Source organism: Lagopus leucura, unplaced genomic scaffold (genome assembly GCF_019238085.1).
Source record: "Lagopus leucura isolate 7727_CA_CO unplaced genomic scaffold, USGS_WTPT01 Super-Scaffold_100002, whole genome shotgun sequence".
NCBI classification, from domain to species: domain Eukaryota; kingdom Metazoa; phylum Chordata; class Aves; order Galliformes; family Phasianidae; genus Lagopus; species Lagopus leucura.
In genome coordinates this window covers 8,105,578-8,132,872 of record NW_024962263.1, presented here as the reverse complement: position 1 = coordinate 8,132,872, position 27,295 = coordinate 8,105,578, and the positions used below count along the sequence as shown (strand labels likewise).

The 27,295-nt window shown below is 39.4% G+C and overlaps 1 protein-coding gene across 10 annotated transcripts; it reads right to left on the bottom strand.

The window, feature by feature from the left end:
• Window positions 1-2,091: 2,091 nt before the first annotated feature.
• Window positions 2,092-26,357, bottom strand: MAK (male germ cell associated kinase). 10 transcript variants are annotated; one of them, XM_042869816.1, is made up of 18 exons: window positions 26,294-26,334; window positions 25,057-25,226; window positions 24,058-24,396; window positions 22,928-22,982; window positions 20,775-20,896; window positions 19,693-19,772; window positions 18,065-18,197; window positions 17,800-17,971; window positions 13,330-13,497; window positions 11,777-12,097; window positions 10,646-10,827; window positions 9,989-10,119; window positions 8,765-8,896; window positions 6,672-6,746; window positions 5,405-5,511; window positions 4,963-5,136; window positions 3,858-3,986; window positions 2,873-2,993 (listed from the first exon to the last, which is right to left on the bottom strand). In XM_042869816.1, the coding sequence occupies exons 3-18, from the start codon at window positions 24,156-24,158 to the stop codon at window positions 2,955-2,957; spliced, it is 2,121 nt and encodes a 706-aa protein (XP_042725750.1). In that variant the 5' UTR covers window positions 24,159-24,396; window positions 25,057-25,226; window positions 26,294-26,334; the 3' UTR covers window positions 2,873-2,954. The 10 variants fall into 10 exon arrangements, 8 of the variants coding, with proteins under 8 accessions (XP_042725757.1, XP_042725750.1, XP_042725751.1 ...); XM_042869817.1 differs by having other exon boundaries at window positions 25,075-25,226; XM_042869820.1 differs by lacking the exon at window positions 26,294-26,334 and adding an exon at window positions 26,155-26,254.
• Window positions 26,358-27,295: the final 938 nt, after the last annotated feature.

The following is a 27,295-nucleotide window of genomic DNA, read 5'->3' as shown; positions in this document are numbered from 1 at the left end:
TACTTGAACTGGGGAGAGGAGAGACAGAAAAAGCAGCACACGGGCTTATATATAAAGACAAGTATTACATTAAAATCTAATTTTTATTTTTTCTGAGACAAATGTTCTGTTTCAGATTCGAAAGACTCTGTGAAAGTTTATTTAAAGACTAAAGGACTCAGATGCTTCCCTGAGAAGTGCTCTGTTGCCTGAACTCATTCTAAATATAGACTTAGGATGCAGAAATAATCCTGGGAGTTATGCATGGATGGTAATGTATCCCTTTTCTGGTCTGGTTTATCTTGTGTCTGTTTTTGCACAGGACCTGAGCTTCGATTTCTTCAGCCTTTGTTTTGGTGGCCAATACTGTGAGAGACTGAAGCAGGGGGGGGGTTGATGTGTTGGAATAGTAAGGCTTTGGAGCCTCGTTTGCTCAGAGTTCTCTAAACATCTGGCCAATACCTCAGCAGGAGTGTGATATCTTGTGGTTTGTTTCCTTTTTACTTTACCTTCCTCTTTTCCTTCCCTTCTTGTTAAATAACTTTAGTCTCTGGAGATGGAGGGGGAAAAGCACCTGGCAGGGAGCAGCTGGTTTCCTCACAGGAGAAAATGATCTGGGAGTCAACAACTTCAGCAGATGGTTTCTTTGTAAGTTATCCTTGTAAGTGTCTAATTCCAGGCTCTTGACCCAGCACTGGTTATCAGGTTGTCTGAATGTGTTTGCTATAGCTTGAGAAGGCTAGTAAGCTTTGTATTAGGAGAGAAAAGCTAGAGACTTGTGTGCTTTTCATCCACTTGGAACTCCATAAGCATTAGGTGCATTTCTGCACTGACAGTGTGTATCAGTGAATCAGTTATAGTGACTGTACAACACCTACTAGTGCCTGATTGCTGTTTTGTCTTGTTGCTTGTGAGAAGAATTTCTTAACTCTAGTCATGCTTTGATTGTAGACATGTCAAGGCAGTTACAGTTACGTCAGAACAATGTCTGTGTTCACTAGCATGTTGTAAGGACAGTGTGTTACTTCTAGCTCTATTTAGTACTGCCTGTTCCTTTTTCTGCTCTAGGTGACTTAGTGAGCTATGGACACATCATTAGCTAATTGCTTGGTTAGTGTGATCTTACCTAAGTTACTGGCATCTACTACCAGGGATGAGTGATTAATTTCTCCTGGATTTCATTAATAAAACTAGTGTATTTATGAACCAGAACTGTTCTAGAAAGTGTGAGGGTGGTCTTCATTTCCAAGGTGAGTTACTGATATATTCTACAGCTACAATAAGATATGCCTAAATAGCATATGAAGATCTGTTAGTACTAATGGAGTGACAGGTATCTGAGACAAAACCAATAGTAACTGAATTAAGTCTTCTAGTGTGTTACTAACCAGTTATCCAGATCTCTACAAATCACTTCCAGGATTAAAGTAACATTTTCTTTTGGTGTTTGTTTTTTATTTTTTAATGCTACTGCTTCAGTTTAACTTCCAGTAGGTTATATAGCCCAACTATTATGGCACATTAGGTCAACAGCAGGAACTGAGAACTTTATATGCAGTTTAAAAACAAAAAAAAGTTATCAACAGTTTCACATCTTTAAAGAACATACTCGTTTTGTATTTTAAAATGGCAGGTTTAATATTACTACCAAAACATCTATTCTAAACACAGCTGTGAACAGAAGTAGCCTAGATCAACATTAAAAAAATATATTTATTGTACACTGCAAGGTCCTTTGCAAGATATTTCTGTAAAACTTAGCATAGGTGCCAAGGAAAGTATGACATGAGCATATAAACATTGAGGTATTGCATTATTAAAGCTTGTATGTAGTCTCACATACAGGACTTAAGCTGGCTTTAAAGATCTAAAAGAGAAAGTAACTTCTTAGAAAAGCAGCTTTATTTCCTCCCTCACATGATTCACAGGGCTTCTTTGAGTTATGAAGAAGTCTGGTTCGTGTCATCACCCAGTAAGATGGTTACCAACCACTTATGCCTTTTTTAATTCACCTTTAGAACAGCTGATGAGACTGGGATTTGGATTCCTTAAAATGTTGCTGTGATATACCTATGACAAGGGAGATGTAATTCTTATCTCCCTTCTCAGTCTTCAACTGAAAGTGGTCATAAGCTAATTTTAACAGTACAGTCTGGTTTTAAGTTTCACTACAGCTCAGTGAGGTAAGTGCAGCGTTCAGTACTTGCTTAGCTGTTTTCCAGTGTTGCTACTGGGACATATTTTCAGAGCTTCCAGGAGCAGGAATTGTCACCATATTGCTTCTGTCCAGCTACAAGGAGTTCTCATTTTATTTACACATTACAGACCCTGAGCAACTCTTTAGGTACAAGTGAGTTCTGAAATCATTAGAGGACACTGATGTTCTTCACAAAGCCCAGTCTGTGCTTTCACTTTGATATTTCCAGGAAGGAACCAGTGTATCAGCTGGGAGCCTGGAGCTGTTCTGCTTTAGCCCCAGTTCTAGCTGCTTGTGACCTAAGCTGCTTTCATGTACAATGGTGGACTTTTGCATAGGGCAAGAAATTAAAGCTCTTGTTTTTAAGACTGTGCTGATAGGAAGTCTTCTATAGAAAAGTGCCAGGTGAAATCTACTTCTCATTACTTCTAAATATGTGATAGATTTGGCAAGATGTGTTGTACAATACTTAATGAAATCCTACTCAATAGCCAGTATTTTAAATAATGTGATTTTTTTGGTGTGTGTCCATAGATAGTAGAACACAAAGTTGTCTGTTTCTGTCTTTACTATTGCATAGGTCTTAAGAAAGATTAGAGCAGATAGGCATTTCAGGCAGGAGAACTGTGCAGGTATCATGTGAGCCTCGTTCAAGATGGTATTTTCTATCTATGTCCTCCATACTTAGCCATCCAGTCTGTTCTTCCATGGACTGGCTGAATTGTTGGTGCATGAGTTAAAATATTCATGCTTTTTGCTGAATTGTAAGTAGGACCTGCTAACTGAGCACGAGCAGCTTTGGTTTTCCAGGAATAATCTGAAAGGAACAAGAACTTGGAATTAATGATGACTAAAGTAGTATTTTACTACTGCACAGATGTGAATGAGAGTTGAAAGATGACTTGTGGTACTCAGAGCTATTAACACATCAGAGACCAGACTGTCCTTGTTTTCAGATAAGGCTGATGTTTCCTAGAGTTTGCTTATCTTACTGGTAATTCTCACTTATTGGATACCTGTTTTGCAGCAATTCCTGTAGACAACACTGAGACACTTGTGGAGGTTTTTACTGAATTTCAATCTCCTATCGCAAAACTGCTGTAGAAAGGAAATATTCTTTCTTATTTATCTCAAGCACTTGAATAAGCATACAGTAACAAACCCATGTTGTTTGGCTTTTACTTCCTATAATGTAGTGATGTCTACACTTTCACTCCAGAAAGCACTCCTTTTATATTTCATGGCTACAAGAGTACTGTCAGCTACTGGGGTGACACTTGATTTGCATAGCTAACAGTGGGATGAAACAGTGAAAACCTGTCTTAAATTACCACTACTAAAGCTGCAGAGCAACCCTGTAGAGCTAGTAAAGAACAGAACAGTTTATTTTAATACAGTGCTTGTACTATATATGTAACACTACTTGTGGATTTACTGAGTCATCTGAGAGAAGTATTTACCTTTTCTGGAGTTGTTTAGCATACTGTAAGCATGGTTCAGCATTATTCAAGTGCATTAAATGGCATTATATTTAAAGACTCAGGACTGCCACATGCTGCAAGAAAACCTCTGTCAAGAAAATGCCTGTAAACCAATTTAAATACGAATATTTTTCTGTTTAAACCTGAATGTATCTACTTTTCATACTGGTGTTAAGAAACAGCATACACGTTTTTCTTACCAGATACAGATGGAGCAATAGGAGCCAGCTGTATCCGTTGTCCAGCTGATCCAACTTCTTTCTTATGAAAGGAAGGGATGTATCCTCCTGATGGGTTGTAAGCAGCACCTCCCACAAAGTCAGAATTTCCTGTTGATATTACAGGAGGTTTTAATATTTTCAGTTGCATCCATGAAATATGCATTTTCATAGTCACTTCATAACATACTTGCATGATCACAAGAATAATGAGTGAGTGGTGTTCTTCCCCAGTGCTTGTCTGTAGGGAAGAAGTACATATCTGCAGTGCAGCACCAGTGAAGATAACAGAGTGATATGACCAGTTCCTTAATACTTTCATTAAACTTATATTGCCTAGCAAGAGTTTACATTGAGTTCTAATGCAAGACAGGATCTTACCTTTTATTTACTGGAAGCAGGTTTTAGCACTTCAGTCTTGAAAATCAGCATGCAACAGTACTCTTATGCTCAACATGTATGACCTACATCTATCTAAAATGGAACCACAACTCCTCTTGTGGTGCATCACTTGAAGTTGGCTTAGCCAGTTCCCTGGCTAAAGGCCTGCTACAGAAGTAAGATCTAGTTCCCCTCTGTTTTGAAGCCTGACATTTACTGTGCTTGGCTTTAGTCCACAACTTTCTCTAAGGGAGTGTTGCCTTGGGAAGATGAACATAATCATCCTTTCCAATCCATCATTAGGAAGCTGAGAAACGTTATGCATTTACACATGAAATTATTACTGAGGTTACTGTACAGTGGTGTGGAATCAACTCAAGTATTTAGACTGTTCCAAGCAGATTTCTCTGTCATCACCTAGACACTCTTAAAAAGCTGTGTGATAGCACAGTGTTTAAAGAGAAGTGCTTCCATCAGGATGGTTCCAAGAGTGGTAGATAAAATATACAGTGTGATTTGACAGTTTGTTCTCTTAAATCACTGGCCCCAGTGCAATCCCAAAACCCTCCTCCTCACACTAGCACCCTCAGTCTTCTGTGCTAATGTCTAAGAACTAGTGCAGTGGCTCTATAAGGTGCAGAACTGATCATCTACAAACCACAGAAGTATCCTCAGCTAATTACAGCTGTTTTGGGTCATCATGTACCTCCTCTTGCCCATAACCCCACAGTCCTGTCAACAGGTGGGTCCCTAGGTGGCTTCTGATGCTAGGCTCCAGTGGAATAAAGGATGACACAGATCCCGATGAAAAGTAAAACTTTAATAAGGTACTCAAATTACAACTTCCTTGGGAGCTGTAAGTTCTTCTCCACAATTTTGCCTGAAAAACAAAAGCAACAGTTTTAGTGTTACGTTCCCTTGTCTGCGTAAACATACATGCATGTATTCCCCCACTTCCTAATCTTCTCACTGGGACTGCTTCATAAGGTGTAATACTGATCTGTCAGAGGATATCTTAAAATTCTGAAATCTAAGACCATGACAAGCCTTAATATAACCTCAAAATGACTCGTTCCACATGTTTCTTAGCTACAGCTCTGCAAAGCTGCCTGTCAAAAGTTTTTCACCCATTTTTTTCTTCTTCTTACCTTTTCATATCTGACGTTCTTTATGAACTCTTCTGCAGAAAAGGGATAAGCACAGCCCAGAGGAACAGTCTGGGTGAAACTGAGAGGACTGAAGGAATTGTCTTTTCCTTGGACAGAAGAAAAATAAGAAGTTCAAGGCAAAGTTATGACTGCTAACATTTCAAAACCACGCATTGAGAGGTATGCAGTAGTCATTCCTTACCTCTGGCAACTGCCATGCAAAACATAAGTTCTTGCTGTAGAAGTCCGTCAGGCATCAAGGAGGGCTGGCAGCAGATGTGTAAGCAAACACAGCTGTGTGCCAGCAAGTGTAAGCATGGTCTGGGCAGCATAGCTCAGTGCATACCTGATTCTTCTCAAGGGATGAAGCCATTGAATCCTTCATGCTGGGCAACAAGTTGAGAAAAAACTACAAGTAGTTGCAAAGGGATACAGTACACACCTCAGGTGCCAAAATGGAGGGAGAGGTGAAACATTACGCCTTCACAATGCTTGCAATGAGGAGTGTGTTTAGATATGAACATGGCTGCCTGGAAACCCTAGTTTCCATCTGTTTACACTGAGATTAATCAATCAAACCTGTGCAATCACAGTGTGTAAATAACAATTAGAATGCAGTCAGTGGTGCAAGTGGCAAGCGATATTAGGAGCAAGCATTCCTTCAGGGATGCATGTGTTCCTCCTTTAGGATCAGTTCTTCTCCAGAAGGAAAGTTATGAAGTCACTTACTGGAACATTCAGATGTTATTTAAAGGCATTTGTAAATATACATGTAGTCACTTCATTCTCTCAGGTTTCAAAGAGTGTACTGAAACAATCCAGGTTAACATGAATGAGTTAGTCTACATGTGATGAGAAATTATCTGCCCTCCTTCAGCATAGCACCACTTAGTTTAGGTGCAGATTCAGAAGGGAAACAATTTTGTCAGTATGAAAAACAAACAGACCTTACTTATATGGCTATTTTTTTACTTTGTCTACTTCTAAGAGTAAAAATCAAGGTAGAAGCTGTTTTTCACACTACATTACACTGTGGTAGATGGACCTCTGCTGCATGTCACTGCATGAGTTGCTACACCCTAACTCATAGACCCTGCTTGGTCTAAAAGCAGACATAAAGAAGAGAGCAAAGTTGGACAAAACATATTACAACTGAAAATGAAGGATGTGATCTTTTGGAATCTGCACTGTAGGTGTATTTTTTGGGAGAAAATGTAAAACAAATATGAAATGTGCAAAGAGCCAGGTTATAATTGCTATAAATTACCTTTTGGATCCTCTAATTTTTCATTCAAACTTTCTTTGCATGATAGTTTTTCAATGGGTGTAATTAAGTTCTCTTCTGTAGATAAGGAGAATGAGAGAGAGAGAAAAAGATGGAAAGACAGAATTTTAGAGAAAGTATATGAAGAATCTGGTTAGGTGATACCAAAGAAATGAGGAAAAGCAGAGCAAGAAAGAATACCTGACACTGACGTAGCTATAATTTCATGTACCCCTTTGTTTAAGTAACATCTCCTGCTTCTAAAACTGTTTTCATTCATTAGAAAGTAGCTCAAAAAGTAACTAATTAACCAACAATGCAGTCACATTATAGTCATACCAATGCACAATTCACAAGTTCAAGCATTAAGGCATATTTGCAAAGTTGGTCACAGCTTCACCATTCCTTACAAATAAAGCTTTTGTAACTATTTGTTTTTATGTTATTTCACCCTAGAGCAGCACTGTGGGTAAAGAAAAAATAAAAGCACTTGAAGAAACTAAACGTAGTTATTTAAACACCAAGCAGCACAGTGCCAGCTTTCAATCCTATCAGTATGAAAAAGGAATACATACATCTACCAGATTACTCTGGTCAGCGGTCCAACTACCACAGTTTCCTCTGTGTCTGCTTTAAGCGTTGTTGCCTGCCTGGTACATAAAACCTTAGTGTATGTTATTTAAGATATCAATGGAAATAATGCTCAGTGTTTTCAAACACTTTTTTTTAAAGATGATTTTTCTTTAGCTTTTCAGTAGATAGCCACAGTAAGACAAAAGTGAGATTTTACCACTGGCATTGACCTAAGTCTGTTTATAGCCCAATTCAGTACATAGCTGTCTGGCTTACTAATACATACTTAGGGAAACAAGCTCTGCCTTTTTCTGTCTCTTCCTTTGCAAGAGTATTTTGTCAAAATCAACTTACTTTAAGGCACACAGATCTAAAATTTCTGAAACCCAGAAAATATTTATGATTACTTTAAAAAGTGTTTTATTCCATCGTTCCAGTTGCTGCTGTTATTCTTCCATTTCTTAAGTGCTCTCCATGATTTCAGATGAGCAACTTAAACTTCACCTGACTTCCAAAAGGAAAATGTTTTGATAACACAGCTGGGGGGCTACTAAAGTTTTATTAAAAAAGCATGCAGCATCTGCATATGAACAAGCCTCCTAAAGTTCTTGTACAAACACATTAGGTCAGATGGTGTAACACTGTAATACTATAATGTACAGAAACACAGAAGAAAGACTGCTTACCTTTGGAAGGCCTCAGGTAGGCAGGGACCTTCAAACAAGATACCTTTCTCTCCACTATCAACCCTTAACATGAGATCTGGGAAGGCACGGATCCTGGTTCCACCCCTTCCAATCACTCAGTGCACTGCTTGCACCTTGAGCTCCCCTGGGTTCCCCTGCCTTTCCAGCAGGTGCTCAATCAGTGCTTCAAGCCCTGACAGCATTTCTGCCACAGGTGGTCATTAGCATCAATGCTGGGAGCAACTGGCGCTGGCTTCAAAACTGTTAGAGTGACAGGACTATCTAGTGTTCAGAAGGTAGATTTCAGTCTCAAGTCCTATGCTTACCTCAGTGAAATCTCAGATAAGCCATTTTACTTGTTTAAACCTTAGCCTTCACTCTATAAAATGCTGATAAGAGCATTTTCCACAAAAGCTAGTACAAAAGGCACCTCACTGCAAGTTCCTTGCTGAAAGTGAGGGGACTTCCCATCTGCCAAGCTGGTATCTCTAATTGACGTTAGGCAACACCTCATTTGTTTTCATATGTGAGACTGCTGTTTCATAGTGTTCCACATCACAGTGACCAGGCAGTAGTGAAATCAAGCTATTTCCTTAACTTAACACAGTGAGATAATCAGTTTAAGAGGATTACAGACAAAATTTGTCCTGACAGAACTTTATTCTAACAGCTAGTCTGTACTTCCTTTATGGTCTGAAAGCAAAACACATAGCTTAGGTATGAAAAGACTACTTTGAGTCTCTGTTTAAATTAAGAAAAACAAAGTTTGCCTATAAGCAAATTAATTAAATAAAGTATGATGAAAAACAAGGTGACTGCTGTTTATTACACTTATACCTGTATTATTTCTGTTGAAAGGCAATCCTTCTCCAACATGGGCCAATGGCTTGGAAAACAGCTGGTTGTTCCAGGTTCCATGAGATCCTTCTTTATTGATTGCTACTAAAGAGACAGTCTTAGGGTTTACACCTTAAAAAAGAAATTATGGCAGATGTTAATTTCCAAACATAATTCAACCAATGAAAAATCAGTCATTTCTAGAACAATAAAACAAAACTCTATTTCTCACATAACATAAACATTATTAGTGTTAAGTCAAAGGACAACATCCATTGGTTAGGTTATATTTCTTAACTGAAAATTAGATACATTGATTTTAGAACTCTTGTTTTCATGCATTCAAGACAACTGGTAGTTTCACTGCAGTTACTTGGTGTCTATAACATCATAACCTTATTGATATATAAGACCCTCAAACAATTAGCAGAAATGAAAGAAACCTATTGAAAACAAAGGTTCTCAAGGCTAAAAATAAACTTTCTTCAGAGGATAAGTTTAAAAATAGGACAAAGAAATTCTTGTTACTTCAGCATGTCATGAGCATTAGTGAGTTAATGGGATTACACAGCATGAAAGCAGCTCACATATCCAGTGGTAACAGAGCTATATTGATATGGATAAATAACAAATATGCTTCTTGGAACTATTATTAAGTGCAGAAATATATATATTTAAACTACTATGCCACTCTCATTGAAAACTAATAAAAATAGGGAAGTATTAGAAGCATACTTCAAAATATAAGAAGTGTAGATTAACTTTCTGTTTGTTATCTTTAGATAGGAAAGCTTTTTCCCCTCTTTTGGGCAAAGTGTTGAGTCTTAGGGTATCCTATTAAGCACTGAAGAAGTGATTTCATACTTAGAAGTTATCACTGTGCTATACGTGGACATCTTTCTCACTTCTCAGATACATTGCTCATGGTCACTCAGGATATATTTCCAGGTGTCCAAAAACTGAGGGTTTTATATGTTGCTGGTCATAAGAGCTTCTGTGAACATTTACACTGCACAAGCAGTGTTGATCTGTTTTCCACTTATGCATAGCCAGGACTTGCTGTATTAATAGTGGAAAGATATGTTCTTGGAAAGGCATTTAGTCCAAAAATTTAGCTTGAGTAGGAAAAGAGAATTATCCAGTGTGAAATCTGAAGTTTAAGTGTGCTGTATATAGATTGTTCACTGTTTGCATTTTCCATGACATGTTGACTTTTCCCCTTACCTGGCAGGTATCTTGATTGTCTTAGATAGTACTGTTTTGCTGTTGTATTGGACCTTCCAGAATCATTTCTCATTACACCTTTATTTTCTGCTCCTGGCTGGGTACAGTGTGAAGCTTTTGGTTCTGGCACACTGAAAAAAAATCAAAATGTTCAAGCTGTGTAACCAACAAGTCCACCTTAGAATGCCATGAGCTGAGGCTGGCTTAAGGATGCAATGCTCTTCTCTTATCCTGCTTTCATCAGTAGACTTCATTTCTACAGCAAGTAACAGCTAAATCTCATATCTCATGAGAATTTTACGCGAGAATATGAAAGTGGAAAAAAAGAAGTGTATACGATATATAGACTTAAAAGTAATTAAGTAACTGTGGCAGAACTTCCCCTAGCCTCACTGACATGGGAAATCAGGTACCACTTCAGTAAAACACTGTTAAAAACAAGATAGACACCTATGTGATGGAAAGAATTACAGATATTGCTGGTGCTACATCAACACCCAGCTCAAAGCTGGCCTGTTCACAGAGCCCTCTGCACTACTGCAGAGTTTCAGCAAGTTAATTTTTAGCAGATCTGTTTTAACCAATCTATAAATCTGCTGATCACTGTGTACTAAAACACATTTTCTATAAAAGTGATTTTATAATTCCAAGACCTACCTAAAGAGACATTCCTTGTTTTTCTTTTCTTTTAACAGTGCAATGCTAGGCTTCTTTGAACACGACATTCCAAATTCAGCATCGTCCAATTCATCCCAGCTGTCCACAGCCTTTATCAAAGTCTGACCCCATCGTCTCCTGCAACTTTTAGCACCCACTGTGCCATTCTGAGCTGCTTGTTTCTATTTCAAATAGGAACAAAAGAAGAAAAAATACAACTCTAATTAAATTCTAAAACTTTATATTTTACATGTAGTTGATTACTACTGCTTAAGAACATGGAAGGATTTTTTTTATAAACCATTGCACTGTACCTATTTTGGTCATAACCTTAATGATTTTAAGCACAAAATATATAACAAAGTTGGCAGGTATTTTGGACTGCCAACTTCAAATGGCTCAAACCTAGCTGACATACTCAATTAACATTCTGTTTAAAGGCCCAGTTCAGCACTCAGGCTCTGTTGCTGGTATCCTGCTGAACTCACACTCTTACTGGTGGTACAGCAATTGTATGAAGCTAAAAACCTTACTTTTAAGATTCTTACGAACTAAGAAATTGCAGGGTCCATGTGATTACAGGAGTTGCTCGGTTTGCAATCAAGAAAATGAATGCCATAAAAAAGGCAGCTTGGATGTGTTTAAAAGCAGTTTGGATGTGGTGCTCAGGGACATGATTTAGCAGAGGGTTGTTAGAGTTAGGGTAGTGTGGTTAGGTTGTGGTTGGACTTGGTCTTTTCCAACCCGAGCGATTCTATGACTCTAAAGGTTATTATAACAGACTGCAAACTGCTGTTAGAAGGAAACCAGGTATGTTTCTTCATGGGCCAGCACAGCTCACAGTGCAGTGTATGAATAAGTGGCCCAAGACAGTCCCTCTTTCAGCACAGCTCAGGCATGCCAAGAAGTCAGACATCCATGAAGTAACCTATTTTTCTCATTTGCTGACAAAATTTCAGTAAGTGATCAGTTATATTCTCAAAGTCCTTAATTATCTGACTGCTTTTTTTTTATTTTTTTTAAATTTTTTTAATAAGTATGGTGATTTTCAGAGAACAGCCACATTGAATACATTAAGGATTTGTAAAAGAACCACCTGTCTAAGTTAGGTATCTACTGAAGACAACTTACCCCAGATGAGTCTTTACTGATAGCTGGAAAAAATGGCTGCACCTGTGTCTGCTGCTGTTTTGATACTTGCTGGTTAGCTGTATTCTGGGGCACCTGAATTTGCTGGAGAGGCTGGTGATTAGCTTTTGACAGTGACTGTGGCTGTGTTTTGTCAGGTTCCTCAGGTGAAGACAGAGGCTCTGGCTTGGATACAGCTTCCAGTTTGGGTAAAGTTGGCTTTGGTTCTGTTGGCTGCACTGGTTTAGTAGGACTCTGCTTCTCCAAATATTGTGGGGGAGGTCCTAAAACTTGGCCAACTTGAAAGTAAGGGTACTTCAGTGCCTAGAGAAGAAGATATGACACACTAACTGTACTTCAAAAAGTTGACTTTGGTAACTTCTTTGAGGATGTGGGCATGTTTCTGAAGCATTTGAGTAATCTCTACCACAGTAGTGAAAGACAGATGCATAAGGAGTTCATGTGTAAATGTTGTATTTATCCAGCTGTCAGTTCTGCATTTTTAGCTTTCTCTGCCATACAGTTTAGTAAGATGGATCCACCTGTACATTTAATAGAAGACTTTTTCTTCCTTCTGTGTTTGGTGAAGTCTGTTTTTTTATGTGCATTTTGCATTTAACTCTATATTCACACAGTAACAAATTACAACTTAAAAACAGGTTGTTTCTACTATAGTAAAAAATTCCCTATTGCATGCTTTCCTGCTAGCTATATTACATATCTTACAAATACACCAGTTCTTCCTGTGGAACAAGTTCTTCTGCTATCTCTGGGTCAACTCCTCTTTGTTAGTTCTCAAAGAGATTTCTTGCCTCAGCTGTTCTTGAAAATCACTGCCTTTGTACACCCTTCTATGAAAACACATTAAACTTTCCCTTTTGGTTATGGATTGCTGCTTCCTTGCCAACTCTCTTGGGCAGAACCTGGTTATTTGCTGTCATAACGTACCATGCAGCATTCTGCATAGAGATGTATAGCACTGCACTACAGTTTGATCTCAGTGACTGTAACAACACATATGCTTTATAAAGCAGACAAATACGGTTGCTGTGCTTTGCACCTCCTCCTTAACCACTTCTGGATCACTTTCATCATGTCCACCTATGATAAACTCATCACCTTCCTTTTGTTTCTCAACTGCACTCTCCTCTCATACCTTCTAAACAGAATTGCATTAGCTATACATACTCAAAAATAAGTAGAATGTATATCTTTGAAATATCTATACCTAATTTTCTAAAATTAACCTAGGAAAAAAACCTGTGACCTTGGTGACTTATTGACATGTTCTTCTCAAAGTTCTTCCCTTATCACTCAGTACATTGTACAGCCCATTTCCTAGTAAAAAAAAAAAACCCACTATCCTGCACTCTCCCTACTGCATTCCATCTGCAACTTCACAACAACAAAGCTTTGTTTTCAGTGTCTCCCAATAAAGTGTTCAAAAGTGTACACTAGCCTTCATTATGATGACAATCAAATTGTATTTCTGCATCTACCAATTTTTGCCAGTGCAAGACAATGCAGTCTTGTCCTTATAATTTAGGTGCTCAGACCTGGCTTGCTGTAGGTCTCTTCTTTGGATTCCAGTTCAGCATATCACTCATAAGCTGTATGGCTTCACTGCTTGCATTTGGGATGAGAGTTTTTAAACTTATAGGGACGCACTGTGGGAAACGGAAATTCATGGCAGAAGAGAGGTGGTATCCTTCTGGCCAGTCACTCTGTTTAAAAGGAAAGAAGGACAAGTTTAAGAAAAGACTAAGTGTTTGAGGGATTAGATTAAGTGGTATTTTTCTGTAGCTTGAGTCATGCTTGGCCTGTGTAGTTCCTTCCTGTACAGTGAAAAACAAGCATTACTAGTTTTCATTGCCATTGCTGTGGCACCAGTCAATTCAGCATCAGTCTCAAGTGGCAGTCCTTCTTCTGTAGGTGAAGGGGGAACTGTCTTTGTGCATACAACACTTGGATGTACACTCTGAAGGAGAAGAGATTGCAGTAGGTATCAGGAGCAGCTAAGCACATCCCATGCATTACAGAAATAAGCTTAAACAGTTGATTTCTATGTACTTCCTACATGGGAATAGCAGAGTTGAGGCCTTTCTACCCAGCTGCATGGAAAAATACAGACCACAGCCTGAACAGGTAACTTGCCCATGAGAAAGGGCTCATGTTTGCTTGGGAACACAAGTAAACAGCCTACAGTTTCTGCATGCAGCTAGAAGAAACCTGCTTGTGAGAAGTTCCTTGGCAGCTGTGACCAAGTATCCTTGCTTTCCACAAAGGATCTTTCTTACCCTGATACATGATGCATTATTGTCTCCTGCTGTTATATATATGGCCACAGTACTGAGGGGGTTAGGCTGGCTGCCATCATTATCTGCTGGGGGGGTAAGCCTAGGGTGGACATGCTACAAGCCTGCTATTCTTAGTAATGAGGACTCAGCAGAGACTGACTGGCTGGCTAACAGCCCCATTAACACAAGTACTCCCTATTAAACTGATGGGTATTAACTTGCATCTGTGTATTTTCTTTGGGATCAGTAAAGCTTATGCAGAAGCACTGCCTCTTTTGCATTACACCACCCTACCATGTTTGTGCAACCATTCAATCTATCACTGACTCCACCATTAAGACATTCTGTGATTTAACTATAACCAGACATTGCTGCAATAGGAAAATCATGATCATAATATGAAAACTTAGTGGGTTTTTGTGTGAGAGTGTTAAACTTTCAAGAAGTAAAACCTGAAGTCCTTGGTTGCTTGATAATTGCACTGTTTGAATACAGAATCCTAGGACTGGCAAAGATCTCAAGAGATTATCTAGTCCATGCTCCTGCCTCTTCTTCACAGGTATTATTGTCACAGAGTTTGCAGTTCCACAGCCAGAACTGCTATAGACAGTCTATTGCATAGACTATCTCCCCTCCAGAAGAGAAAAATACACGTTTCTCTCGTAGCAATACGAGACCATTGCTGAGTATGCTATCATCCCTGGATACCAAGAACAACTACTGCTTTTGTCTCTAAAACAGCCTGTTTATAAATTAGGTGTATTTCTTGTTCTTTCTTTCCAACTTCCTTTGCAGAGGCTAGAGAAGATCAAACGATTGAATTCTTGGATCTTGGATTTTCAGGTTTTTCTCCTCTGGTCTCTGAAACATAGAACTCTTCATTGAAATGCAAAACTTACAAATGGAACAGAAAGATTAGCTTGTATGTCAATGGACTGTACTTTCTCTACGCACTGACATGGTATTTGTTCCAACACAACACTGATGTACAATGTATTACACAGCTCCTACATCTTCTTCTGAAGAAATATTAGCTGGGTAGTTATCCTCAACTATTTAGTCAAGAATAATTAGAACTGCATAAGTACAGCACTCAAAAATCTTCAGTAATATGTAAACTGCAACTAGTCTTATAGGAAATTCTGAATTCTAATCTTGTCTTCTAACGTACTCAGTCCTTCCTTGCCTGTTATCTGCCAATTTACAAAGGAAAATCTATTCCATCAGTAGGCCTTCAGTCCTGCTCACCACACCATTCCTGATCCAAGCCAGGATGAAATAGAGCAAAGTAGTTCCTGTCACTACTAAATATCATTAAACAAAAGCCAAAAGCAACCAAATCAACCAACAGAAGTCATCAGCATGGTATCACAGACTTAAACCACTAAAAGGAAGGCAATTTGGAACAAAGACAGCTTCTGGGCATAACTCCTGTCATTCCTTACAGCAAGTTAATGGAATAAACGAGTCTACATCTAAAAATTCAATTCATTAAAACTTTATCTGCAAAAACAGAGTACTAAAAGAACTGCTTGTGTTTTTCATAATACAGATAACATTTCACCATTAACAAGTCATTATTTGTGGTGATCAGTTGGATTATAATATTTAAACACCCTTCTTACACAGCGATGTCCCTGAAGAATGCCTCGGCATTGTCATAAGGAGATAAAAGTTCCAGGACTGCCCAACAGATGACAGAGGCACAAAGCAACTGATTACAGCTTTCTGATCTTACGAGGGCTGACTTACAGTGTCTCTAACCCACGAGCTCTTTCCAAGAGGCTACAGTTTTCTCTGAAGTATTCAGGCAGTGTTGCTCCCTCCTTTCTCAAGCAACCAGCTACATGCTTCTTTTCAGCAACTCATAAAGTTACAGAGCCACACCAGTGACTTCAACGCTGCTCTGCTACACTTTGTTAAGTCTCCCTCTGATCTTGCATGCCCACAAATTGTGCTATGCACTGAAAATGTTCCAGAAGCCCAAGTGTTGTTCTCTTTCTTAGATAATTTGATGAGCTGCTAAACGTTCTCATCCTAGTCTTGTGAGCTGCTCAAGAAAGAATTAACATCTGGGTTTGAAAACTCAGTTCTTGAAATACTGCTACATATTACACATTACTTCTGATGCATGATTGTCACAGAAAGCACTGTTTTGTATGTAACAGTTTTCACCTACTCATCTAGTCTCAATTTTCACTGCCACCAGTTATATATATCTCATATACAATTCCACCTTTGACCTTTCATACTCTGCTCTCTCATGAACTTGCACCTGTTTCCCAGTACATTCTCTTAGATCTTTTCCCATCGCTTTAAGCTCCTAGCTAAACTTACTCTACTTCAGTTTTAAGCTTTCTGTTCCTCAATTCTGTACTGACAAGAGCTCCTCTACTGTATGAGAGCTACACTTTATTTTATATTGGCACAACACCAGTGGTTTTCCACAGCGAGAGACTTCGTTCAGTCAGTAATTTCACAGGTATCAGTTTACCTCATAATACATCTGTCATCTCTGACCTTAGCCACCACAGTTTTCTTCTGTAAACATATTTTTATTATATTGCCTTTTTTTTTCTTTTTTCCCAACTGATTCAAAATTTGGAAGGTAAGCTTATTTCCTTTTATTCCAGTTGATTCTGAAATCTCCTCACTGCCTCATTAGACACTGCAGTGTCATGATGTCTGTCCCTGCTTACACACTCCCTTTTTCTTCATCCTGCTTTGCTTTCTGCCATCACATTCTTTGACTTTTGTCAAGCTACAGTGTTCATTTTCTCACATTCTTGGTTTGCACTTGTTTTGAGCACTTCTTAGGAATTCATTCTCTTTTGAACATTCTTTGACAACTTCTACAAACTCACCGACTCACCTTTCCAGTCTGTGTTTCTGTGTGTCTCTGTGCATTTCAGCTGTTGCATTCTGATTAGTTCATGTCTTTATTCAGTACAACTCACAACACTTGTAATTCAAGGATTAAGCATATTTAGTTGGTACGAAAAAACCCAACACGTCTTGTAGGTAACTTGCAGGAAGTATTTGTTATGCAAAACAAACTCATGTTCATATACCCATTTCCTGAAAACTTTAACAGAAGTAGATATAACTGCACATATTTTTACATGCACTATCCAAGTCTCCCTTGTAGGTCTTAATTAATTTCTGATAGAGCTAAATATCTTGAGAAATCATTCTCCTTCATTGCTTTGTCATTAAGGACTCTGTACAATGGATTTGTGCTTGAGATCAAGTATTTCTTCTATGCTTAAAAAGTAAGAAAATATCACAATTCAACTTATTCAGAGCAACTTCCACAAGCTCCAAATTCTAGGTACCAGCCTTGAAAAATGGGAGTTTTGGCAAAGGAAAACTAATCAGTTGTGGCAACATGAAATCCTAAGACTAGGGGTTTTTTTTTTGGTTGTTTTTTTCCAGTTCTTCTGATGTGCATGTCTTTAGTTAACTAAACAGCTTTATCTGACTTTCTTCACAGAGCAGCACAGGATTGCACATAATAGCAGGATATAAAACAGATGCTTATACAGTGCAGAAGTCCAGTATTCTGTGCCTTAGCAGATGTTTCAAAAGACAGAGTTGAAAAAACTTAACTCCGCAATAAAATTACTAAAACAGACTATTTGTATGTTCTGGAAGTGCAATAACAATAAATAAATAAAGTGATTATAAAATATTGAGTAAGTGCTATTGCATGAGTTCTAGAAGTCTTACCTTCTTTGGAGTCCCTAATACTTGGCAAATCTTGAAGATTTCATCTACTTCACTTGTGCCTGGGAAAAGGGGTCTCAGTGTGTATAATTCAGCCATGATGCTGCCAACTGCCCATATGTCAATAGGTGAGCTGTAAATGGATGACCGCAGCAGAACTTCAGGAGCACGGTACCTATGAGGATGGGAAAAGGAGTACATAAATTAAAACAGTCATCAGAGAAAGGTAGTTCATTAATACAGTGTATTAATTGCATCCTGTACTTACCACCTGGTGGACACGTAATCTGTATACGGTGGCTGAGATCTCAGCTCTCTAGCCAAACCAAAATCAGCTATTTTTACAAGTTCTGGACCAATACAAAGAAGGTTTTCAGGCTTCATGTCTCTATGAAAAAATCCTGCAGGAGATTAAGGAGAAATTAGGGTAAATTGTGTAATTATTTCTTAAATAGCAAGGTCCAACAGTCATCCAAAATTTTGGCTTTTTTTTTTTTGATTCAACATAACTGAATGACAACCCCACTCCCAATACACACATTTAACCTCCGGTGATTATTACACCACATATTCTTTAATTAAATTTAAAAGATGTCTGTGTTGTGCTCAGGAATGCTAATATTAGTAATTCAGGCACATTAAGTTTCTTGAATGCTTAGTGCTGGGCTGGCTTTAGCAGCTGGAAAGCAGGAAAGTACTTGAGCAAATCAGTTCTGCTGGTTAATTAGTAGGCAGGATCTCTTTATAAAGCAAACTGATTGATATTCACTTACTACACAGCATACTTACTTACAGCACAGCATACAATTTCTGCACGCAAAAACTGACAACCACTGTGAGCAAGTGGCTGAAATTATTACAGTGAAATGCAACTGCTTGAATTTACCACCTCTCTTATTCCTAGATACTTGTGTAGAAAGCAAAACACTAATACAGTAACTTAGAAATGGCAGTTTTACCACGTATTTTAGCTTTCTCATGTATTTCATGGGGAAGGAAGGAAGGAAAAGAAAGTGCTAATAATCAGGGAACAACATATGACCTTGATCAGAAAGACAGAAGCCATCAATTTCTGGCTATCTGACAGCACTAAATGGAACTGAACCCATCAACAGGCTGTGCCAGAATAAGTCAAATCCCATCAGAAATCACTTTGAGTGAAACCTTAACTCTCTTTGGAAAGCTTTAAGGATACCACTGTCATGTGAATGACACATACAAAATAAGAGTTAACTAAGAGAATAGAAAATAATTTCTGAAATGCAAAGGAGTTCAGTGTCAGTGTTTCAGAATGCAGTTTCCAGATGTATATTACACATGATAATCAAAAGTGCTGTGAAGCTTTTGTTGATGCCACCACACAGCACCTTTTTTTTTTGTTAATGTGCTTGTAATTGCTTGAATAGTCTCAACTCTTAAAATGTTTCAATGCAAAATGTATTTGATAAGGAGATTATTTGGATTTTTAGTGACCAAGTTACAGTTAAATATCTTTTATGACAAAGGATGCCATATTAGTTATGATATCTCAAGACAGGTAAGAACTGCCATCTATGAGGTATAAAGGCTCCTTAAATAGATCTTTCTGGAGTAACAGATATGCACAGCACAGCATTTGAGCTTCTTTAGTTTGTTTATTCATACAGTATCTAAGAAAAGATAAAAGTACTAAACGTGGAACTAACAATATCCAGTGTTTTCAAAAAGAAAGCATATCTGATTATAAAAGAGGTAACTTAGATGTTGTTTAACAACACCATATTTGAAACAGCCTGGAAAAATTTTTACTAGAGATAATTAAGAGCCTTTGATGAATATTTTTATTGTTATTACTGTGTTATTGTGTTTTTTTTCTTATGAAAGCATTATACAAGCAAACTCCAGTGTCAAACCTACCGTGTTTATGGATGAAAGCTAACCCTTGCAGTATCTGATACATCATGTTCCTGATGACTGACTCAGGGAACAACTTGTTTCTGTGAAGAAAGATTAATAATTTCACAAAATTAAGAGACTCTTTTTTCCTGTAAGACAGAACACACATTTCCTCATTTTGCACAGTGTGTCCCAAACAGATTAAAACAGACCTGTTAAGTTTTACATACATAGACTCACATAGCATATGTCAAAAATACTGCTTCCAAGCCATAATTTTGCTCACTGTCTTTACTGCAGAGTGACTTCTCAGCAGAGATGTCTACTTGCAGATGAATCTGGCTGCCCTGTAATATGCTTGACCAAATGAATGCACACACTGTATCAGAGCAAGCACCTGCATAGCACCATTGTGTATGTGCTACCCAGTGGTGCTCTTATGGAAGCCTGAGCAAGAGCAATGCTTTGCAGCTGTAAGTGAACATCACACTGATGTTGCTAACAGCTACCGAAAGGCTTTGTGCACAAGGAGATAAAGGTACACGACAGAACCTGAAGGAAACACAGTAAAGGCAAAAAGAATTCGAAGAAAAATGTTATTTAAATGGCAAGTCCTAACCTACAGTCCACCTGAAAGCATTGCTTTGTGCTGTTTCTCCAAGACTACCACATCATACAGCACATATAATGATCTTCATGTACACTCGTGCATGTTCACGAGAAGATGATCACCCCCACCTTAAGCCAAATCCATTAGCAAAAGCAGAATGAATGGCATTGATCCAATCCTTCATGTATTGATGAAGGCTAATAAAGAAAAAAGTATTTGGAATTTCTCTTTTGGCTCAATAAATACAAAAGACATGCAAGTTATCACATGAATAACTTCATAAAGTCTTACTCCCAGGAATATTACAATGTGCAATGCTGTTATGCTAAGCAGTGAAGAATTTTACCCTCAAATAAGCAGATGCAGCAGATTCTGTTCACATCAGTAGCACTGCAAGAGCCTAAAACAGAAATTCCAGTATGTTCTTCAAGACAGTGTAAGAAACATACATAAAGGATGATAGCACACTACTTGTTCTCTGAGAAAGACGTACCTGTCCTTCATCAACTGATAGAGATTTTCCTTCATGTATTCAAACACAAAGTAAAGGTGGTCATTTTCTCTTATGACTTCTTTCAATTTTATTACATTGGCATGATTTAGCTTCTTCAGGGACTGTTTCAGAGACAAATACAGGGTTTCAGATAACTTGACATTGACTACCTCCTTACCTGAGCTGCATGTGTACTATGTAAAAGTTTCTAGTAAGGAATTAACAGAACATACCCATCAGGTAGCCTCTAATTATCTTGTAATCTCCCTTTTCCTAACAAAATAGCATTTAAAATTAATTTCAAAATAAAAGCAGCAAATATTAAACAGCTTAAAATTCTATTTGTGGGGATTACATCATAGCTGAGGTGAAGAATAACACAAGAACTTAACTGCCTAGAATGAAAGGCCGTTCTGCACCTGTAACAACTTTTGCTCAGAGAACTGAGTAAGAAAGCCTAGCAATTTTTTTGTTTGGATCATAGAATTACCAAGGTTAGAAAAGACCTCCAAGATCATTCAGTCTGACCGTCCACATACCACCAACACTGCACACTAAACCACATCACTCAGTACAACACCTAAACATTTATTGAGCACTCCAGGGACTGTGACTGTACCACCTCCCTGGGCAGCCCATTCCAGCACTTGGCCACTCTTTCAGAGAGGTTTTTCCTAATATGTAACCTGAATACCCCCTGGCACAAATTAAGGCCATTCTCTCTAGTCCTATCACTAGTCACACAACAGAAGAGGCCAATCCCCACCTTGCCACAACCTCCCTTCAGGTCGTTGTAGAGGGTGATAAGGTCTCCCCTGAGCCTCCTCTTTTCCAGACTGAACAATCCCAGCTCCCTCAGCCACCCTCATAAGACTTGTGCTCCAGACCCCTCGCAGCTTCGTTGCCCATCTGTGGATGCTCTCCAGGGTCTCAATGTCTTTTTCGTAGTGAGGGGCCCAAAACTGAACACAGTACTTGAGGTGCAGCCTCACCAGTGCTGAATACAGAGGGATGATCAGTTCCCTGCTGGCAATGCTATTTCTAACACAAGCCAGGATGCCGTTGACCTTCTTGGCCACTTGGGCATGCTGCTGGCTCATGTTCAGCCAAGTGTCAACCAACACCCCCAGGTCCATTTCCTCCACCCAGACTTGCAGCTGCTCTGTCCCAAGCCTGCAGCATTGCGTGGGGTTGTTGTGGCCACAGTGCAGGACTCAGCACTTGGTCTTGTTGAACTTCATACCATTGGCCTCAGCCTAGCTATCCAGCCTGTCCAGATGCCTCCATGGAGCCATTCTACGCCCCAGAAAATAGACTGCCAACTTGGTATCACCTGCAAACTTACTGAGGTTGCACCAGGTCATCAATAAAGATATTGAACAGGACAGGCCCCAGTACTAACGCCTGGGGAACATCACTCATGACTGGTCACCTGCTGGATTTAACTTCATTCACCACCACTCCCTGGGTCTGGCCATCCAGCAAGTTCCTTACCCAGCAAACAATGCACTTTTCAAGCCCTGGGCTGCCAGTTTCTCCAGGAGAACACCATGTTTCAAAAGCTTTCTGTTTTTATGAATAAGGATACTTCCCCTTGCAGGTTTCATTTCTGGAGACATTATGTGCTATTTCCGTTAAGTTAAACCTAAACTGTGGATATTCAAGTTATGGACACTCAATGCCTCTGTTAGGGAGTTTTGTATTTACAGAAATTCAGAGGCCTGAAACATGGGACAACTTGAAATTTAAAGCAAGATGTTCAAGGTCAGGCTTTACCCAAGGTCACTTGGGTAGCCAAGACTTCCAGTGTTTTTAAAAGTGTCCCAGATACATAATATGAGGACTGCCTAAACACCTAGAAACACGTGCTAGAGTAGGCTGGTAAAACACATGAAAAATGTCAAATTAATTGTCTTCTCTCAAAGACAAGAGGCTTGGCTACAAGACATGGCCACTGCATGAGAATGGCAGGATATTCCACAAAGCAGAAGCAGCTCCAGGAGTTCCAGAAACCCGCAGCTTTTGGAGCCTGTGACTCCCACTTAAAAAGTTCACTGAGTTCGGCCTGATGCTTGTGCATAGTCTAAGCCCTTTTCCTTCAGACAGACCTAACCAGACACTTATTTTCAAGTGTGGTATGTTGACCATTTTACCTTGACTTCTCTCAAATTCATGCACTCATCCCATGAATAGAACTTCCTTTTCATTCTGAAATAAAAGTCAAAGAAAGTATTTTCAGTAACAGAGAATGCTTTGAGAACAAAACAAGATCCAGCTATGCTATATTCTTAATACAGCACTACCACTTTCTTGGACCAAATTTAAAACCTTCCACAATACCTTTCAGCAACATAATCAAAGCAAACATAACTCTTACATTTATTAGAAATTTAAGATATTTCATGATTGACTGTTGCAAACATTTGTAGTTGAGTAGTTAACAGGAGACAACTTATACTATAAAGTATTTCTAGAAGCATCGAGGACGCACAATCCTGTTGCATCACTTGAACTGTGCCCCTAATAAGGAGGACAGCAACAGTGACACTGAAAATAAAACATGCATTTTGAAACAAGAAAAGCTACTTCTTTTTGCCCAAGTCACACATTCTAGGAAAACAAGAAAACTTGAGATCTGCAAAGCATCTTAACTGCCTGAAATTATAATTGGTCAACTGTACAGATCAGTCCTTTTTTTTCAAGCCTATTCAAAGATATTAATAGTGAAAAAATAATGTCATTTTTTCAAGCAATATCCATACATAAAAGTATTACACTTGTACATAGACTGTTGTGTTTATTTGGAAGTCTTAGGTAAAAATATGGGTAATTAGGTGTTAATCAGATTTTGGGACTGGGTTGTGAATGCCATGTTCTTTACTGCATTTCTCTACAGTTCTAGATCCTACAGAGCAGCTATTTAAAACTAATATTTCAATTAAGAGGCATTCATCTTCATTCAAAACTATTCCCCTTCTAAATCCCCAACCTGAAAAAAATAATTAAAAAAAACAATCACACAAAACAATTCCAAATCCTGAGATACCAAGAATGGAAAACATTTCTCATAAAACATTGCTCCATTTGCCTGTGAGTTATGCAGATGAACGCATCTCCAGATGTATTAGAAGGAAGTTTGACCCACACTCACTCACTTAAGCAACTGATTTAAATATTTTTAAAAAGAGACATTCTTTTTTTCTTGTACACAGACTGCACAGAGCAATTAAGTCAAAATCTTACATCTTTCCAAGTATCTTTTCTCTGTGCAGACGTTACGTACCGTTTGATGGCCACAAGCTCTCCTGATTCATTGCTCTTTCCCATCAACACACTGCCATAGGTGCCATCACCCAGCTGCTTCATGATTGTGTAACGGTTCATTTTTTCTTATCCAACTACAATTACTAATTTATGAAGTTCTGGATGTCTTCTGTATTTTTGAAGGATTTTTTTGCCTTTTGATTTTTTTTTTGTTTTTTTAGAGAAATCTTCTTCCAGATAGCCTGAGGTTGCTGGATGTTTCCTCATAACAGAGCAGGATGGTCACCGGTCTCCTCTGAATTACATGTATTTTGAGATCCACTGAGAGGTAGAAGAGCATGGTAATTCTCAGCAGATCCTGAAAAAAAAAAATAAGTGATTAGGTAAATATGTAATTTTATGGTGTTTTAGGCAAAAGACACCCTGTAATTTCTTTATAACAGTAACCTGAGATCTATTTGTGTTCTTTAAAATAGAACACCTCAGTATGACTAGTTACCTTAAATCCTTCAGGTGCCGAGTCTAGGATTAGGGTCAGAGTAAGCAAGGAACAGACAGGCAAGATTACTGTCACCATTCCCTACTCCTACAGAATAGAAGAAATATAACTAGACCCAGGAAAATCTAACAACTGCTCACTGCAGCATTTATTTACTGTAACCTAAATGCTTAATACCATCTACTGTTAACCTAATTCCAGCATTATCTCTATGTATCTGCTGTTTAAAAATCCAGAATAACTCAAGTGAGTTGACATGCACTGTCAGCCTACTTCAGCAAGAGATGCAAAATTCAGCACGCAACTTTATCCTCATGCCAGAATTAGCTACAGGTTGGTAAGGCTGTCCAAACAAATTGAGGCACTCAAACTCAGTAGGTGACAAATCTCAGGCTTGAGATTTACAGGTCTGGCAAAATGCAACAATAAAATTGGCCCTTTGGGAGCGTGAAACCAACAAGCTGGAGCAGGCATCTGCTCAGTAAGAGAAACGCCTGCCTGGAAAAAGCACTGAACAACCTCTTCTGGTTGATGTACCAGATGTCAGGTTGGTGCAGAAGCCTTTCTTTCTCTTCTTTGCACCCCTTTGCCAAGTCCAGTTCCAGCTGTGCCTTGTCCATCTGCACACAGTTTAGCTGTGAAATTTCAGGATGTTCCTTCAGAACTCAAACAGAAATGTCAACATCGCTCTGTGGAAAGGCATAAAATCACACAAAAACTACATAACTCGACATCAATATTTAAAAACCATAATACACATCACATACATTCACCATAACATGAATGCATGCCAGGCTGTTCTACTGATGACTCTCATGAACAAGTTGGCGTAGTCACTTATGTTAACAGTCTGATAGTGATGGGACAAGCAAGAAAGGTTTTAAACTAAAAGAGAGAAAACTGAGGTGAGATGTTAGGCAGAAATCATTACTCAGAGGGCAGAGAGGCACTGGCACAGCTGCCCAGAGAAGCTGTGGTGCCCCATTCCTGGAGGTACTTGAGACCAGGTAGGATGGAGCCCTGGGGAGCAGAGCAGGTGGGGGCAGCCCTGCCTAAGGCAGGGGTTGGGACTGGATTGGGTTTTAAGGTCCTTTACATTCTAAGCTGTCCTATGATTCCATGTTTCCATGCTCTAGACAACCAAATTTTGCTACAATCAACATCTTCACGCTTTGTAAAGTTGTCATAATAGTTCTGTCTCCCAAACAGATGGGAAATCCTATTGCAAACGACAGCTTCTTTTATACTCTTAATGACATGCTGCCTATAATCTCCTCACACGGGATTATGGAAGGATGAAAGCAGAGGACAAATAGAGGACAAAATGCAAACACTGGAAACCATCCACTGATTTGTGTACACTTAGAAAAACTGAACTACTACGTATTTTCTAATTTTAAGCAATACTATTAGTGATTTTAAATGCCTGCCTTTCAGTTTAAATCAGAATTAATAACAGCCAACTATCTGCATTTCTGCCATACCTGAAATAGCCATAACCAAACGTTCCACCTCCGCACATTAAACGGGCTGCCCACATTAAAACACAACCCGAAATACACCACTCCAACAGACAGAGCGGGCAGGCAGGGAAAACACAACCCGGTTTACACCAACCTGTCTGCCAACGCGGAGCTCAGCAGCCCGGCTCACAGCGGGGCAGGGCACATCCCACACACGTCTCTAAGCGAAACATCGCTCCTAACCCGCACCGCTGACCCGCGCCTCCTGCCCCAGCCCCGCGCCGCCCGCTCACCGCAGCGCTCCGGCCCGGCGCCGCCAACCTCGAACCGCCGCCCCGCCGCTTCGCCCCGTTGCCGGGGCGATGCAGCGAGTGAGCGGGGCCTATGGAGGGACACGCCCCTCCGTGATCACGTGGGAGAGCGGGGGGTTAAAAGCCTGAGCCAAAGGCTGATCGTGGCTGTAATGCCTTTTCTTAAGTTGCGATGCAGCTGTTTGCCCGCTCTTCTTACACGGGAATGTGAGCACACTCACTGCTAATTTCCTGTTGAAAGAGTCCTCTTTGAGTGTTGATGCTTGGCTGGAATGCTAAGCATCATGGTTTAGAAATGGCTTTGCAGGCAGTGACAGCAGGTATGCTGTAATTAATTGGTGTTGTGTGAACTTCGCTTTGCTTTTGTTTAGGTTACTTTGATTAGGTTATTTTCCCACTGATGGCTGTGTTGCCTATGGATTCCTGCAAGCCCATGGAGGTGCTGTATTGAAATGCCCTCCCCTTTTTGTTCAGTTTTAACCGTAGTACTGCATTAACAGCAGTTGACTCCTTCTCCCTTTGTTCAAGAGCTGGAAGACCTCAGAGGTCCAGGGCTGGGGCAACACCATGTGCTGTCCTCACTAATTCTCAGGTAGGTGGGCTCTAACACCCTGGGCTAACTTCTTGCCCTTGGGAAGAACTACGCTAATCTTAAGGCCTTGGTTCCTTTATCTGCATGTTGCTGCTGCTGATAACAATAGGAATCATAGATCGGAAGGCACCTTAGAGTTCCAACCCTGTGCCATGGGCAGGGCTGCCCCCACCTGCTCGGCTCCCCAGGGCCCCATTGAACCTGGACTTGAACACCTCCAGGGGATGGTGCAGCACAGCTCTGGGCAGCTGTGCCAGCACCTCACCGCTCACTGAGTAGAGAATTTTTTCCTAGTATCTAATGACATGAATGATACACGAGCTTTCAAAGGTGTTTAGCTTGTCTCCTCAGAAGATGTACCCCTGCAAATTTGTTGTGTCCGGCTGCATGGT

Bases quoted from the DNA above. Each gene is read 5' to 3' on its own strand.
- MAK (XM_042869819.1), bottom strand. From the start codon at position 24,158: ATGAACCGTTACACAATCATGAAGCAGCTGGGTGATGGCACCTATGGC. The intron at 19,773-20,774 runs GTACGTCTTTCT...CTTTCTTCACAG, and splicing joins TATCAGTTGATGAAGGACAG to AAACAAGTTGTTCCCTGAGT. The intron at 5,137-5,404 runs GTAAGAAGAAGA...TTTGTTTTTCAG, and splicing joins AGAACGTCAGATATGAAAAG to GCAAAATTGTGGAGAAGAAC.